This window comes from Hippocampus comes, unplaced genomic scaffold (genome assembly GCF_001891065.2).
Source record: "Hippocampus comes isolate QL1 unplaced genomic scaffold, H_comes_QL1_v1.1 scaffold376, whole genome shotgun sequence".
Lineage (NCBI taxonomy): Eukaryota > Metazoa > Chordata > Actinopteri > Syngnathiformes > Syngnathidae > Hippocampus > Hippocampus comes.
Genome location: NW_017805507.1, coordinates 326,783 through 340,354, shown reverse-complemented (window position 1 = coordinate 340,354; position 13,572 = coordinate 326,783). Strand labels below are relative to the sequence as shown.

Genomic DNA, 13,572 nt, shown 5'->3' with positions numbered 1-13,572 from the left:
AAAGAGGCTTATATCTACAATGTTCATTCCTGATGATCACACTTGTCTTTAAAATCTTGAGAACAAATTATGGCCACAATTTGTGCAGTGTGTACCTCCACACACACGAGGACGCTCGTTCCCCACCAGCGACCTGGAAGTGACGTTTCTGCTTTGTAAGGCCGACGCAGACATTTTAAAATAAACATTTAGCTAACGGCTAAATGCTACACCACCAAAGCGCTCGCGAAGGGGCGAGCGCGCTGCGCCACAAAATACATTCATACCCAAGGTTTGTCAGGTTTTTTACGGTTTAACGAACGGCGCTTTGCGGGGAATAAACGCACGAAGATGTTGAGGAGTCTGGCGCCGGGGAAAGGAGCTCGTTAACACCGTGGTAAGTAACTGTCGCAGTTGACTGCTAAGTTAGCTTGTCTGAGCTAAGTTGGCTGCATCTTGGGTCTCGCCTGGAATGCCTCTGTTGCATTTGATGTCGCAGCTGTTACGTGTGCAGTGGCATCGCACGCTGAATATTCTTCGGTGATTTATTTTTTCATTTGCCAAATTATTGTGCAGCTTCGGAACCGTGCTTAGCTTTCGTTGCGTAGCTTCTAGCTAGCCATCGTTAGCTTCAGTTGGTTGGTTGGCTAACTGCCGAGCGAGCCACAGGCAGCAACTAGCTAAGTCATTCATTCTGGCACACGTTGACGTCTTGGGTTGCTCGCCCGGCTTAATGTGGCCATGGGAAGATTTTGTGGGCATTTACAAATATACACCGAGACTGATTGACATGCCGGCGGCTCATGAGAATTTCAAAACCCAAATTAAATTTCGTTTCTACCGTTAGAAGTCAGTGCATGACTTCTGATGAAATGAGTTGTTGTTTAGAGTGCTACAAAAATGTCAGACCAAGTAGTCAGAAAGAGGCTTATATCTACAATGTTCATTCCTGATGATCACACTTGTCTTTAAAATCTTGAGAACAAATTATGGCCACAATTTGTGCAGTGTGTACCTCCACACACACGAGGACGCTCGTTCCCCACCAGCGACCTGGAAGTGACGTTTCTGCTTTGTAAGGCCGACGCAGACATTTTAAAATAAACATTTAGCTAACGGCTAAATGCTACACCACCAAAGCGCTCGCGAAGGGGCGAGCGCGCTGCGCCACAAAATACATTCATACCCAAGGTTTGTCAGGTTTTTTACGGTTTAACGAACGGCGCTTTGCGGGGAATAAACGCACGAAGATGTTGAGGAGTCTGGCGCCGGGGAAAGGAGCTCGTTAACACCGTGGTAAGTAACTGTCGCAGTTGACTGCTAAGTTAGCTTGTCTGAGCTAAGTTGGCTGCATCTTGGGTCTCGCCTGGAATGCCTCTGTTGCATTTGATGTCGCAGCTGTTACGTGTGCAGTGGCATCGCACGCTGAATATTCTTCGGTGATTTATTTTTTCATTTGCCAAATTATTGTGCAGCTTCGGAACCGTGCTTAGCTTTCGTTGCGTAGCTTCTAGCTAGCCATCGTTAGCTTCAGTTGGTTGGTTGGCTAACTGCCGAGCGAGCCACAGGCAGCAACTAGCTAAGTCATTCATTCTGGCACACGTTGACGTCTTGGGTTGCTCGCCCGGCTTAATGTGGCCATGGGAAGATTTTGTGGGCATTTACAAATATACACCGAGACTGATTGACATGCCGGCGGCTCATGAGAATTTCAAAACCCAAATTAAATTTCGTTTCTACCGTTAGAAGTCAGTGCATGACTTCTGATGAAATGAGTTGTTGTTTAGAGTGCTACAAAACGTACTTTTTTTTTTTTCCAAACAACTCTTTAGCCTTGGTTGGGCACTTGTACTTTATGTTGACTACTCTGCTAACACACTTTAAATTTTTAAACAACCGCTAGCAGTTAAAAGTTCTTAAGCATCCTTGAACGTTACTATAGAAGTTGCTCAACTGTGATTTGTGAAAATGTACACAATAAAATGCCTTCACTTCTAATTGCTTGATTTATAATTTGTTGTTGTAGCACATCGTTGATATTGATGACGCATCCTCTTTTTCCTCTGTAGGTGAGTGCCTGTCAAGGCACCTTGGTCCACATTTGTTGGAACGAGCATGAAGATGGCTGATTCGGAGAAGGCAGAGGAATTTGTTGATGCAGAGTGTCCCTCTGAGCGCCTCGACGAAGCACAATCAGCCACCACGTCTGTCCAAGATGAACATCTAAAAACCGAGACCACCACGAGTACCAGCTCCCCAGCAAGGGAAAAGGAGGATGACAGCCCCTTGTACACGGAGGGTGAGCAGAGTCTCCTCTCCATGCCCTGTTTGATGAAGGAGCTCCGCAGAGACTCGCCCGAGTCGCAGCAGGCCTCCACGGGGAGCGAGAAACCGGCCTCTCGTCACATCTATGAAAGCGACTCCTCCAACCCGTGCATGCTCTCCCCCTCATCGAGCGGCCACTTGGCAGACTCGGACACACTTTCCTCATGTGCTGAAGGTGCCGGAGAGGAGACGGAAACTAAAATGGAAGCGGACCCCGCCAAGGAAGTAGATCGGCAAACCAGTGGGAGGAAATCCAGACGATCGCGTTCGGAGAGCGAGGCGCCGCCCAATGCAATGGCGGCAAAAAAGAACCGCTGTCAGCCCGCGGGAGCGAGTGGGCCCGAGAAGCAGCTCAATGGCAAGCAAGCCAAGGTGAAAGGCCACCGCAGCCAGAAACACAAGGAGCGCATGCGCCTGCTGCGTCAGAAGCGTGAGGCGGCGGCACGGAAGAAGTACAACCTGCTGCAGGACAGCAGTACCAGCGACAGCGAGCTCACGTGCGATTCCAGCACCAGCTCCTCTGACGACGACGACGACGACACTTCCGGAGGCAGCAAGACAATCAAGACCGATATTCCAGGTAAATCTGCCTCCCCGCCGGGAGAGCTTTTCTCAGGGTTGGGCAAATCTTTGTGCTCAATGGCCACAGTTCAGCTTTAAAGTCCCTGAAAAGGACTTTTAAATTGAACCTATCCCGTAGAGCAGTGCATGATGTAACATTTCTCATATGCCATAACTAGTGAAAACATGTCACTGGGTTCATCGAAAAGTTTTGGTCGTGTCAAACCCAAGCTTTATCTTTTTCATTTGATCAGTCACCTGTTGTTTTTCCTCACTCACATCATGTCATCGAGTCTCCCCGCTAGAAAGTTGTGGCCATCCATTTGTCCTCTGTCAGTGTTACTGTCGGACCACCGGCGGTCAAAACGCGCGCCGTGCATGCTGCGTCTACACCTCACAGGGTCTTAATTTGTTGGAAGCAACAGTTGTCATCCACGTCGTATGCGAGCCGCAGTCGAGCGAGCGGGCCGTTTGCTGTAAATAGATGCCACTTGCTTGTGTTAGCTCAACGCGAAGCGAGTCTGAGCCCCAGACGCCTTGTTTGGCCTCAGCGTGCAGGTGGAAAGGTGTTAATAGATTCATTTAAAGGTCACGCTATTGGTGTATACGAGGCTTAGCCAAAGGTGGCCTGTTATACCGTGTCATATATATTTTCTTTTTTTTTTTTTTTCTCCTCTTATTCTTTTGTGTACATTATACTCCTTCCAAATTTCCCGTAATTCGTCATGTCGTCGCAGCGTTGGCTTTATTTTCTCGTGTTGAGAGGTGTCTGTTCATGACAAAGGTGTTTATTTGCATGGCGGGTAAGCGATGAAATGCATATTTCACATCTACTGTAAAGCATGACCTTGACTTAGAAATTGTGCTGGACAATTTTCAAAAATAACCCAGTTGCGGGTTTTGTTTTTTTTTCTCCTCTCAATATTGCAATTTGATATGCTATTATTTTTCCAAGGTCGTCTTCCCATTCACACATCGATCTAAAATGGAGGAAAATGAAGCATAAATTAACAAGAGACGGTTTATCTACTTTAATTACAGTTGCTGAGCGACTAAACACGCGGTTCAATGTTTGTTCCACAAGTCACAGTGCATCATCAAAGAGAGCAAGCCGTTTTCAACCCGACGAGGTTGGCCAGCTAGTTGTAAAAAAATAGCACGCGCATGTGTGGTCTGACCGAAAATATGAAAGATGAATTTTCACCAAATTGTGACAAAGGAGGTTCCACCCCGACGGCAGCGGAATGTAAATGTTCAAAAGTCGACACGATATGTTGCCGCTTGGGTCCGATGGCTGCGCTGCTCGTTAATAATGGCGAAAATTGCTAATGCTCCGTGTGGAGACTCTGCTGGCATTTTCATACTTGGGTGGTCGTAGTTTTTCCAATGATAAAACAGTTTTCTTGCGTCGGCCCGTTTTTTTGGGGCGCACCGACCATAGACGTATTTTGCGCATTGCTTCATTTGCTCCCTCTGGTTTTGGAAACCAACCTCCGGTGAGTAGACTTGTCGAAATAGCGTATACAGTACACTGAACTCAACTCAAGCTCTTGACATGACTCACGAGGCCACGCCCCTTAAAGATACACATTCAACACAACGACAGTACAACACGGGCCGGAATGACGCTCTACAAAACCAGTTTTTTTTTTGCAATCCTTGGTTTTAATGTTTTTTTTTTAAATGTATTTATTTTTTAACCATCATGATCAAGGTGCCATTGGTTCCTCCTTGAACCCTGCTTCTCCTCTCAGTCAGTCATGTTGTGTGCCTGTACTGTGGCTCTTTCTCTTGAAACTCCACCCTCAGCTTCATCTTTACTGATGCCACGTCTGCCTCAGTGTTTTGTGGTGGTGAAGATCAACCACGACATGAAAAGTGGCATCGCCAATTTATTTATTTTTTTATAAAGAAGTTGTCCTCTTGGCGTGCGACGCTTTATTCTATCGGGGCAGAGGCCACTATTGGAGGAAATACAGTTTTTACCTGTGGACTGCAGTGTATGAAAAATATGGTATGGAGTTGTGCTTTTACTCTTGGATGGTTTTTTTTATTTCCATAGATCCGAGATAAGACTAGCTCTGGAAGTCTAGATAACTGGTTTTGGGTCACTCGTGATCACTTTCCGCTCCAATTATGTCAACGTTGGTTCTTGAGTGATCTTGGAAACTTGGCATGTGATATGTGACACCATTTGTTTTGTTTTATTTTCCTCATCCAAACAGCTGTTTCGTCCTCTTCTAACCTTGCGTCATCTTTGCAATTCCAGCTCGTAAATAGTAGACGGTTCTCTGTTTGCGTCCCGAGTCTCACAGATTAGCGCGTAGGCCGCAAAACGGTCCCCCAAAGCCCAACCATCAATGATCCGCAGGAAGGGAAGACGTCAACCATTTCAGTATTTTTCAACATCTTCAAACACCGACTGCATGATGTAGTCCATCAGCATGAAAGTTCTGATCTGCACGTAAAACAAGAAAGCGAAGTGTCATTCTCTCTTGAATTTTAAAAAAAAAAAATCCACTCAGGAAGCATGAATCCACTACCACTGTCTGTTCTTAAGCCTTGGCCTCAATGTCTTTCAAGCTGGCTTCAGACGTGCGTCGGAGAGATCCAGAGTGGGCGCCCACATTCACGGGCTGCTGGACAGCGGCGCGTGGGACAGGAACGGCATCAGCAGCGTGCTGGAGGAGGCCATGACGCGCTTCGCCGTCATGCAGCGCCAGACCGAAGAGCGCTTCCGCGTCTGGATGGAAAAGCTCGCGCACCTCGACTCGGACGACTCGTCCAAGCGCTCGAGCGACGCCCCCGAGGGCGGGCAGCAGCAGAACCCGCCGCCGCCCCAGGGAGCCCGACCTTCGCCCGCTAGTTCTTTCTTGCCGTCGTCCGAGTCCGCGGAAACGATGGCCGCCTACATGTTGGCGCGCGCGAGCGGCAACAACCCCGCCGCCGACGCTCCCGTCAACAACAACAACAACATCCTACCTGAAGCGGTCACTCAGAATGGAAACCTGGGCGTCGCGGATCCTGGTCTCTTGAATGTTTAGACGCAACTTCGAACTGTGATTTCACCCGCGTGGAAGTTAGTATCACGGCAGTACTACACGCCCGGATGACCACGGCATTTCCTGCTGGCATTGAATCACTGTGAGACTTGGGAATATTTGCAAATCTGCACGGACCTTGTGCATCCCGCCGTAAATTGCCGAGTCAGGGCTACTCTTGTTTCCCCACCAAAACACTCGATCTACTTTTGATGTATCATTATTACTATTTTTTTTTTGTTTTTTTGTTTTTTTGTTTCCATAAAAGCAGCTCCCCAAAAAGGCGCAATGGCTTCCTGTGTGTATTTCCCCCTTTTTCTCAAACTAGCCGATGGTGTCATTCTTCGAAAAAATATAGCCGCTACATACTGTGAGACTTCGGACTACAGTGGCGCCGTTAAAAACATGAGTGCACTTTTTGCGGTCACGCTCGTACCTTTACTCAAATCTCAAATCGTCTTCCCCCAATTAAATGAATTTTTTTAAAAAATGCCACTTTTTAAGGAGGAAAGATGGCTCTCAAAAATATTGCACTTAATAAATAGGTACAATGAAAATGTCATGAAATGTGAAGAAAACAAAATGGCATCATGATTAATTGATCGTGATTGTGACAGTAATTAGGTCGTGCAAATACACGGAGCCGGTCCCAAATCCTCAATAAGCTGCAGTAAACGTACTCATTTTTCGCAGAAGATACAGAATGGATCTGCCTGTGAGTACTGTTACAGCTTTGCTCCCCTGTTTTATGTTCAAATATCCGTTGCTTACAGAAGTTACAACACCGATGCTATTTATTCGCTTGTCGAAGGTGTTTTGCGTATTTTGTTAGCATTGAGCCAAGTCAGTCAGACTTAAGGCAAAGAAAGCTATGTGGTTTGTAATACACGTCATTGTTTTGTTTTGTTTTTTATGCTTATTTGACAGAATTACATTACAACGCTTAATGCCTCTTTTTTTGCAGGGGGGGGGGCCCTCAGAAGTCACTTGTCACATGTATTTCAAGGCACCACTGTCAAACCTCATGAACTGTTACGAAACACCCCAAACTTTCACTGCAATCATATTTTGGCGGGGTCTTGAAACTACAACCACACACACACACACACACACGCAGGTTTCTGGGCCCCTTGCCCACCTGTATGTTTTCCTCTCCCCTCCAGATGCCCCCTGGCGCGGCCGATTGTGGCATTCTTACAAAAAAAAAAAAAAAAACACACAGCCGCCATATTCTCATCCACACGGGCAGGGAGGAACGGCAGCAGAATAGCACGGTGCCTTGTCATTCAGCAGTCCCGCCGGCCTCCTCGTAGTGTTCATATATATAACCTTTCATAACGTTTACAGCGTGCGTACGTCTCGTGACGGCCCTTTATTGGCGTGGCGGAGCTTTCCGAACCACCAGCCGCAGATTTGACGCATGCAAATCCAAATGGAGACTGAATCACAAGTCGTTTTGCCTTTTCAACTATACTTTTGTATTATTAGATTTGAGGCGTTTACGTTTTTGCTTGTTTTTTTGGGTTTGTTTGTTTTTTTAAGTTGGGGGGGATTGGGGGTCATAGTCGCTGCTACTACTGCCCTTGGTGTGCAGTTAACTGGGGAGAGAGCTACATGTGAGTACTCCCTACTGATATTAACAGTGTCTCATCTTAAGACACAGTGCTAAAAGCCTCAAATTTTGTCTTTTTAATTCTTATGATTTATTTTAATTTTTTTGTTATTTGCGCTGTTTTTGTCAGTTTGGTCTTTGCTGTTAAAAGGGACACGTTTCGACTGAAATGGACCGTTTACTTGTGACTGGAACAGAGTGCAGACCAACCGAATATTAGGGCCACATGAAATAAAATCAATCTCAAGGACGAAATAGCAGCGTTACGAGAATGAAGTTGTGATATTGGGAGTCTCGCATTGAAAGATTTCCATGATCAAGTTGTAATTGCGCGAGAAGAGGATTCCCACTCGACGCAAGCGAGGATACTACGGCCGCCGTGGGCCAAATTGCCGTCTTTTAGTCGAACAACCTTTTCTGCCAATATTATGACTTTTTTTCCCCTCATTTTTACTTTCGCTTTTAAATTCAGACTTTAGTGCAGTGAAATGACATTCTTGCAATATGGCAACGGTCTTGCAAAATTACGGTGTTCTGACTTTTGTTGCACTATTAAAACAGGGCTCTTTTTTTTTCATGAAGTCCAACTTAAGTCACATTACAGCAGTCTTACTTGACCTTAGGCTGCCAAAATTCCGTTTCTGACGAGAACTTTTTTTTTCCCCCCATGCAATATTTCCACCTTTTCTCCAGACTTGTCTTTGAATGTTACTTTTAGTTATGCGCCATTACGACTTTCTTCTCAAAAGCACTGCTGTCTTCTCACTGCTTTTCTTTACCTTGTAAAATGAGCACTTAAGTCTTGATGACATTTTTTTTTCTTCGCGATAATCGACTTTTTCCTCCTTGATTACAACTTCTCTCAGAATGATTTCCACGTTATTCTCGTACTGTAGCTCTCCGCCTTCATTCTCATAGTATATGTTTCTCGTTTGTTTTCAGCATGGCCCTAAATACGGCTTGATGCCTCCCGGCAGCAGGACAGAGCATGACAATGTTTACCACCTCCTAAAACTAATCCGAGGGCTCATTTGATCGCCGGTGACCTAACGTGACGGTTTAAAGCAGCATGAAGGAATCATATTTATAGCTCGGATGCGAGCATGTTTTTTTTTTTTCTTTTGGCAGTGTCGGGTGTTTTGCATGCAAGTTCTATTAAGTGTGGAATGTGAAATGCAGAGTTGCCACCATGAAGCATGCCAGCGTGCCAGGTTTAGCATCGCTTCTGACGCATCAGCGTTGCACTCCCCCCCCCCTCCCCCTTCTTCCAGAGTGTGTGCATTGAGTGTGTTTTCTCTCGCTTGTGCATTTAAAATACCACGAAGGACATTTTGTTGTCTGCCAAAGAGACAATAGCAGTATGTGGTTTTTTTTTTCCTTATCTGGCCTTTTCTTGGCAGAATTTTTCTTTCTCTGATAGCTATTCAGAGGTTCTTCACAAGACACACACACGCACACACAGAGTCGTCAGCAGGGTGTATTGTTTTTGTTGCGTCCAATTTCCAGGGTAGAACAAATGTTCTTGTTTTGTTTGGCCTTTTATTACCCAGCTGCTGTTTTGGTTTTCATCTGAGAAAAGAGAGGAAAAAAAAAAAGATTCTTTGGACGCGTTTTGTATCTACTGTATTCCAGTGTCGTTTTTATGTGAGTGGCTGTTATTTCAAGCGAAATAAATGCGAATAAAAACAAAACCAAAAAAAAAAAAAGCGACTGTCAAGGGTGTATTATGTCACGCAAACATGACAACGCCGCGTTTCTGGCAAAGGCAAATTGCAAAAAGAGCATTTATCTATTTTCCTCTGAGCTCGGACCCCCGCAAAGCGAGATATTTATTGTTCCGGTGGTTTCCGCGATCACCCGTCATTCATCAATTAAATGACCGCTATCAGCCAGTATCTGGAGGGAAGCATAACAGACCGCGTGTCTTTGTTCCACTGCCATTATAGCTCTGATGCTTCCACAGAAGACAAAAAAAATTGCACATTACAAAAAAAAAAAATACCATTCATCCAGAATAGCAACACGAATAAAGGTTGGGATTTTTCCTTTTTTTTTTTTTTTTTTTTTTTTAATAGCTGACCTTGCTCTTGTACAGCTCTGATACTACTGTACCCCTTTTACGACCCATTTTATTGTTGGTACTGTTGACTACAGAGCCACCTAATGGAAAAAAACAATGAGAAAAAGAAAAAAAAAAAGACTGGCGGAGGCTGAAGTCATTCGGTCTTTCTTGGCGGTGGGGTCTTCAACTAATTGCAGCCAAATCCCTCTGTTCCAAGCCATGTTTTGAATAATGAAGTGTTCTCTCTGTCCTCCGCAGACGGGCCTCCAGTAGTGGGTCACTATGATATTTCAGACACTGATTCTAACCAGGAGAGTATGAAAGTGGAGAAAGTCCGGCCCAGCGTGATAAAGCGCGAGCTAGAAACACTCAGAGGCCAGGATATGGCACCTCGCTCCGGGTGTATAAGAGCTCTGAGCTCCGTGGCAGGTCAGTTCCAAACCCCCGGCGGACTTTTTTTTTTTTTCTCCTTCCTCCTGCTCCTCCTCTTCAGTCAAAACTGGACTTTTGAGCTTTCTTTGGGTCCGTCTTGGCAAGACGTCTCACTCTGCTGCCTCTCTGGTACTTTCTCCCTGCAGAATTTAATAAGGTGTTGTTAGGGTGGGGGGGTGCCGTAAACGAAGTCCACAATTAGGATTTTTGTCTGGCGTGACTCTTCCTTTTACCAGCTGCCTTTTACTACCCACATGCACACTCACGTGTCCTTGACTCATCATTGTGTCTTCAGCAGCTCCAAGACCTGAGGCCCTGCCCCTTTGCTCTCCACAATGTGATGATTTGTGCTCGTTTTTGTTTTTTCTTGTTTTTTTTTTTGCCTCAGGCCACGCTGCGGTGGAGATGTCGCACAAGGATGGCCGTCAACACAAGGTCCAGATCAGCATCGCGTCCTCGGACAGTGAGGTGGAGATTGTGGGCGTGCAGGAGAACGCTCGGTAAGCACGCGCAAGTTGACTTGTGGTGTGTTTTTTTTTTTTTTTTTAACCCTCTAGTGGGAAACAGTGTTCTCTCAGGCAATCATGCCAAGGCGGTCAAAGTGTTTGCACCGTTAAAAACTTGATTTAATTAACACTTTCATGCACCCTGTAACCTGATAACATGATAAGCTGTCGTCTGTAGTAACCGCTGTTCCTGAAAGGGTGGGTTAATGTATGATGTAAATAATGTCGGGCTGAAACCATTAATCCCATAACTCAATTCTATGACCCCAAAAAAAAAAAAAAAAAATCCAAGCAAAATATCTGCCTCTAAACTTCGCAGTGATCATTCTTTAATCTTACTGAATCTCACACGACTTTGAATAAGCGTGTTGGCAACGAGCCAGGAAGGAAAGAGTGGCGAAATCACCAAAACAAATCCAAAGGAAAATCCAAATGTGCACAGGTCACCCTAAAGTTTTTTTTTTTTTTTTGTGTGTGTTAAAGATGCGCCCACCCTTGCGGCGGTGTGATCAAGAGCTTATCGTCGTGGAAGGACGACCACTCGGCGGAGCGATCGGTTCCCGCCAACACGACGATGACGACGACACAACCCCCGCCACAAAGGTGGACATGCGTCTCACCTCAGTCCAGTTGGGTATCCCCGCCGGAGGTGGTCGACCTCACGCTGGATGAGGAGAGCAGCGGACACAAACACATACCGTAACAAAAAAAAACAAAAAAAAAAAGGAAAAAAACCCTTCACACTGAAAACACCCTTACTCTTCCTCGTGGTCACGTTTGCCTTCGCGGAGTTTGTTTTTACCAGTTTTTGAACAATCGTAAATGAAAACCATTCTGTTGACATTTTTTTTTTTTTGGTTTGTTTTGGTAGATGTGGTTACACAGCACAGCACTTGAGTTGCAGGAGTAAAGGTGAATCACCTTCTAATGAAAGCAATACCCTCCCTCAAACTGATGACTGTGAGTGTGTGCCGTACAGTGAAAAACCATAACTTTGCTGCTTGGAGAGCGAAGCCACGTCATGGCACCTGGCTAGCTCCATTACTAAAGATAAAAAAAGATCTCTTTGTTATTCATTCTTTCCATTTTCAGTTTGTGATCGAAAAGGAAAGTGTGACTGATTTTTTTTCTTCTTTTTTTTTTAACTAAACACCAAATCCAACAATATGCACAGGTTTTCATATTTCAATTTTATACTCAGACCCCAAAAACAAAAAAATTAATACTTAGAGAATTTTATTTTTATCATTTTGCGGGGTTTTCATGACCCAGAAGTTTGGTAAGAAGCATTCGTAAAAATACGCTAACGCTAACAGTCCGAATCAGTACAATATCCACCATGTTAACCACTTTTGCTTTTAGGACAAGTACTGAATGAACTCCATCCCTTCTGCCTTCCTATCGCTCTTCTTTAAATGCACCTTAACACGCATTAGACACTTTAAACTGTCAAATGTTTTGTACCCCTGTGTTATTTAAGCAGTTACTGACTGGCTTATAAGATGTTAGCTAATGCTAGGCTAGGCTTAGCATAACTACAGACGATATTGCTTAGACTGCGAATAACTTAGCACAACATTGAACAGCATTTACTATTTTATGAGAAATTAAGACTATATCGACATGTATTCATCAAAACTGTGGCCAATGTTGATTTTTAAAAGCGCTCAAACGGGCTGATTCATTAAATAAGTCGGGCCCGAATTCTTTCGTTGACGCTTGTCTCTCTGATTGCATTATTTTCAAATCATGTCCACACAGGACACCGCAATGTGAGCTTGTAGACTTTTGTGAAAATCACTTCAACACCACCTTATTTTTAAATTATTATTCTTTTAACCATTGTGAGGTGATACGCAAGTAACTGTGTGGATATAGTTTGGTTACCGGAATTCATTTTTTGATCCCAAATTGAAAATGGAAAGAATGAATCATACGCGGATTACGGTGTAGGTTTTTTTTCTGTTTATTTTTTATTTTTTTCTAAATGCCAATCTACCCTCTGTCATCCATTGGTCATGCCTGGTTAAATGAATGGATGAATAGATGAAAGTCGCACCACTGGATTCTTATTTGACTTCAGGCTTCTGTAGGTGGTTCTCACTTTGGTGCTGCTCTGCTTCAGATGCAAGCGTAACATGTTACAAAAATCGGACACGTCATATCCCATTTGTGAATGTCCCAGTCTGGCTTCTTTTTTTTTTTTTAACTCTTTTACTCATCTGAATGAATGGGGGGCAGGGGGCTGTAAGAAAATATATCTTCCATGTCCTCCTGGATGCCTTGAAATGTACACAGTTTTCCTTTAAAAAAAAGAAAGACTTTTATCCAGCAAAACAGTTGACTTTTTCTAAACCATACAATAATTCTTTTAATAGTAAATGCGAGTGTGGCCACATGTGCAACATGTCGCGTGTGACCTGTCACCTCGACACTCTGCTGTTATTATTATTATTTTTATACCAGTGACAATTAATTGTCCAACTTTTGTGTTTCTGGTTTCCGAAAGGTTGTGTGAAGATAGTCAAATGATGCTGTTACACCCCTGCTGGTCATTGAAAGGGAAAAAAAAGTCCTACACAAAGATTTTTAAACCAAAGTAAATCATTTGTGTTCATCGCATTCATTGGAATTTTCTCCAAAATAGATGAAAATAATTTTTCATCATTGGCCAGCTGTATGAGCTGATTCTATATATTTTTTAAAATTCAAAATGCTATGCATTTGTTTCCCCGATATCACACAAATAGCAGTTCTTTTAACATAACATCTTCCCCTCTTGCATCCTGTTATCCTGTTTTTATTTTATTTTATTATTTTTTTATTTTTAGTTTTTTTTAGTTTTAGCTGAAATACAAAGTGGAGGGCATTGTTCACTTGTAAGGCGGGGAAAGTGCATTCACTCATGTCATACTTCGCCTCAGCTTTTCCTTCCTGTTGCGTTTTTAATGTCAGTATTTTAAATTAACAAAAAAAAAATGTTTATACATGTTGCTTCTGCCACATCTTCCTTTAACTTATGTCTGTAGAACAAAAAAAGGAGGCTATTTAAAA

General features: G+C 43.9%; 1 protein-coding gene across 4 annotated transcripts; it reads left to right on the top strand.

Moving 5' to 3' along the window:
* Positions 1 to 168: 168 nt before the first annotated feature.
* ark2n (arkadia (rnf111) N-terminal like PKA signaling regulator 2n) lies at positions 169 to 13,572 on the top strand. 4 transcript variants are annotated; one of them, XM_019877630.1, is made up of 5 exons: positions 169 to 376; positions 2,049 to 2,884; positions 9,839 to 10,009; positions 10,401 to 10,512; positions 11,002 to 13,572. In XM_019877630.1, exons 2-5 carry the CDS (start codon positions 2,095 to 2,097, stop codon positions 11,219 to 11,221), a joined length of 1,293 nt encoding a protein of 430 aa, XP_019733189.1. In that variant the 5' UTR covers positions 169 to 376; positions 2,049 to 2,094; the 3' UTR covers positions 11,222 to 13,572. The 4 variants fall into 4 exon arrangements, with proteins under 4 accessions (XP_019733189.1, XP_019733190.1, XP_019733188.1 ...); XM_019877629.1 differs by lacking the exon at positions 169 to 376 and adding an exon at positions 1,067 to 1,275; XM_019877632.1 differs by lacking the exons at positions 169 to 376; positions 9,839 to 10,009 and adding an exon at positions 1,068 to 1,275.

Bases quoted from the DNA above. Each gene is read 5' to 3' on its own strand.
- ark2n (XM_019877630.1), top strand. From the start codon at position 2,095: ATGAAGATGGCTGATTCGGAGAAGGCAGAGGAATTTGTTGATGCAGAG. The intron at 2,885-9,838 runs GTAAATCTGCCT...TGTCCTCCGCAG, and splicing joins AATCAAGACCGATATTCCAG to ACGGGCCTCCAGTAGTGGGT. The intron at 10,010-10,400 runs GTCAGTTCCAAA...TTTTTGCCTCAG, and splicing joins AGCTCTGAGCTCCGTGGCAG to GCCACGCTGCGGTGGAGATG.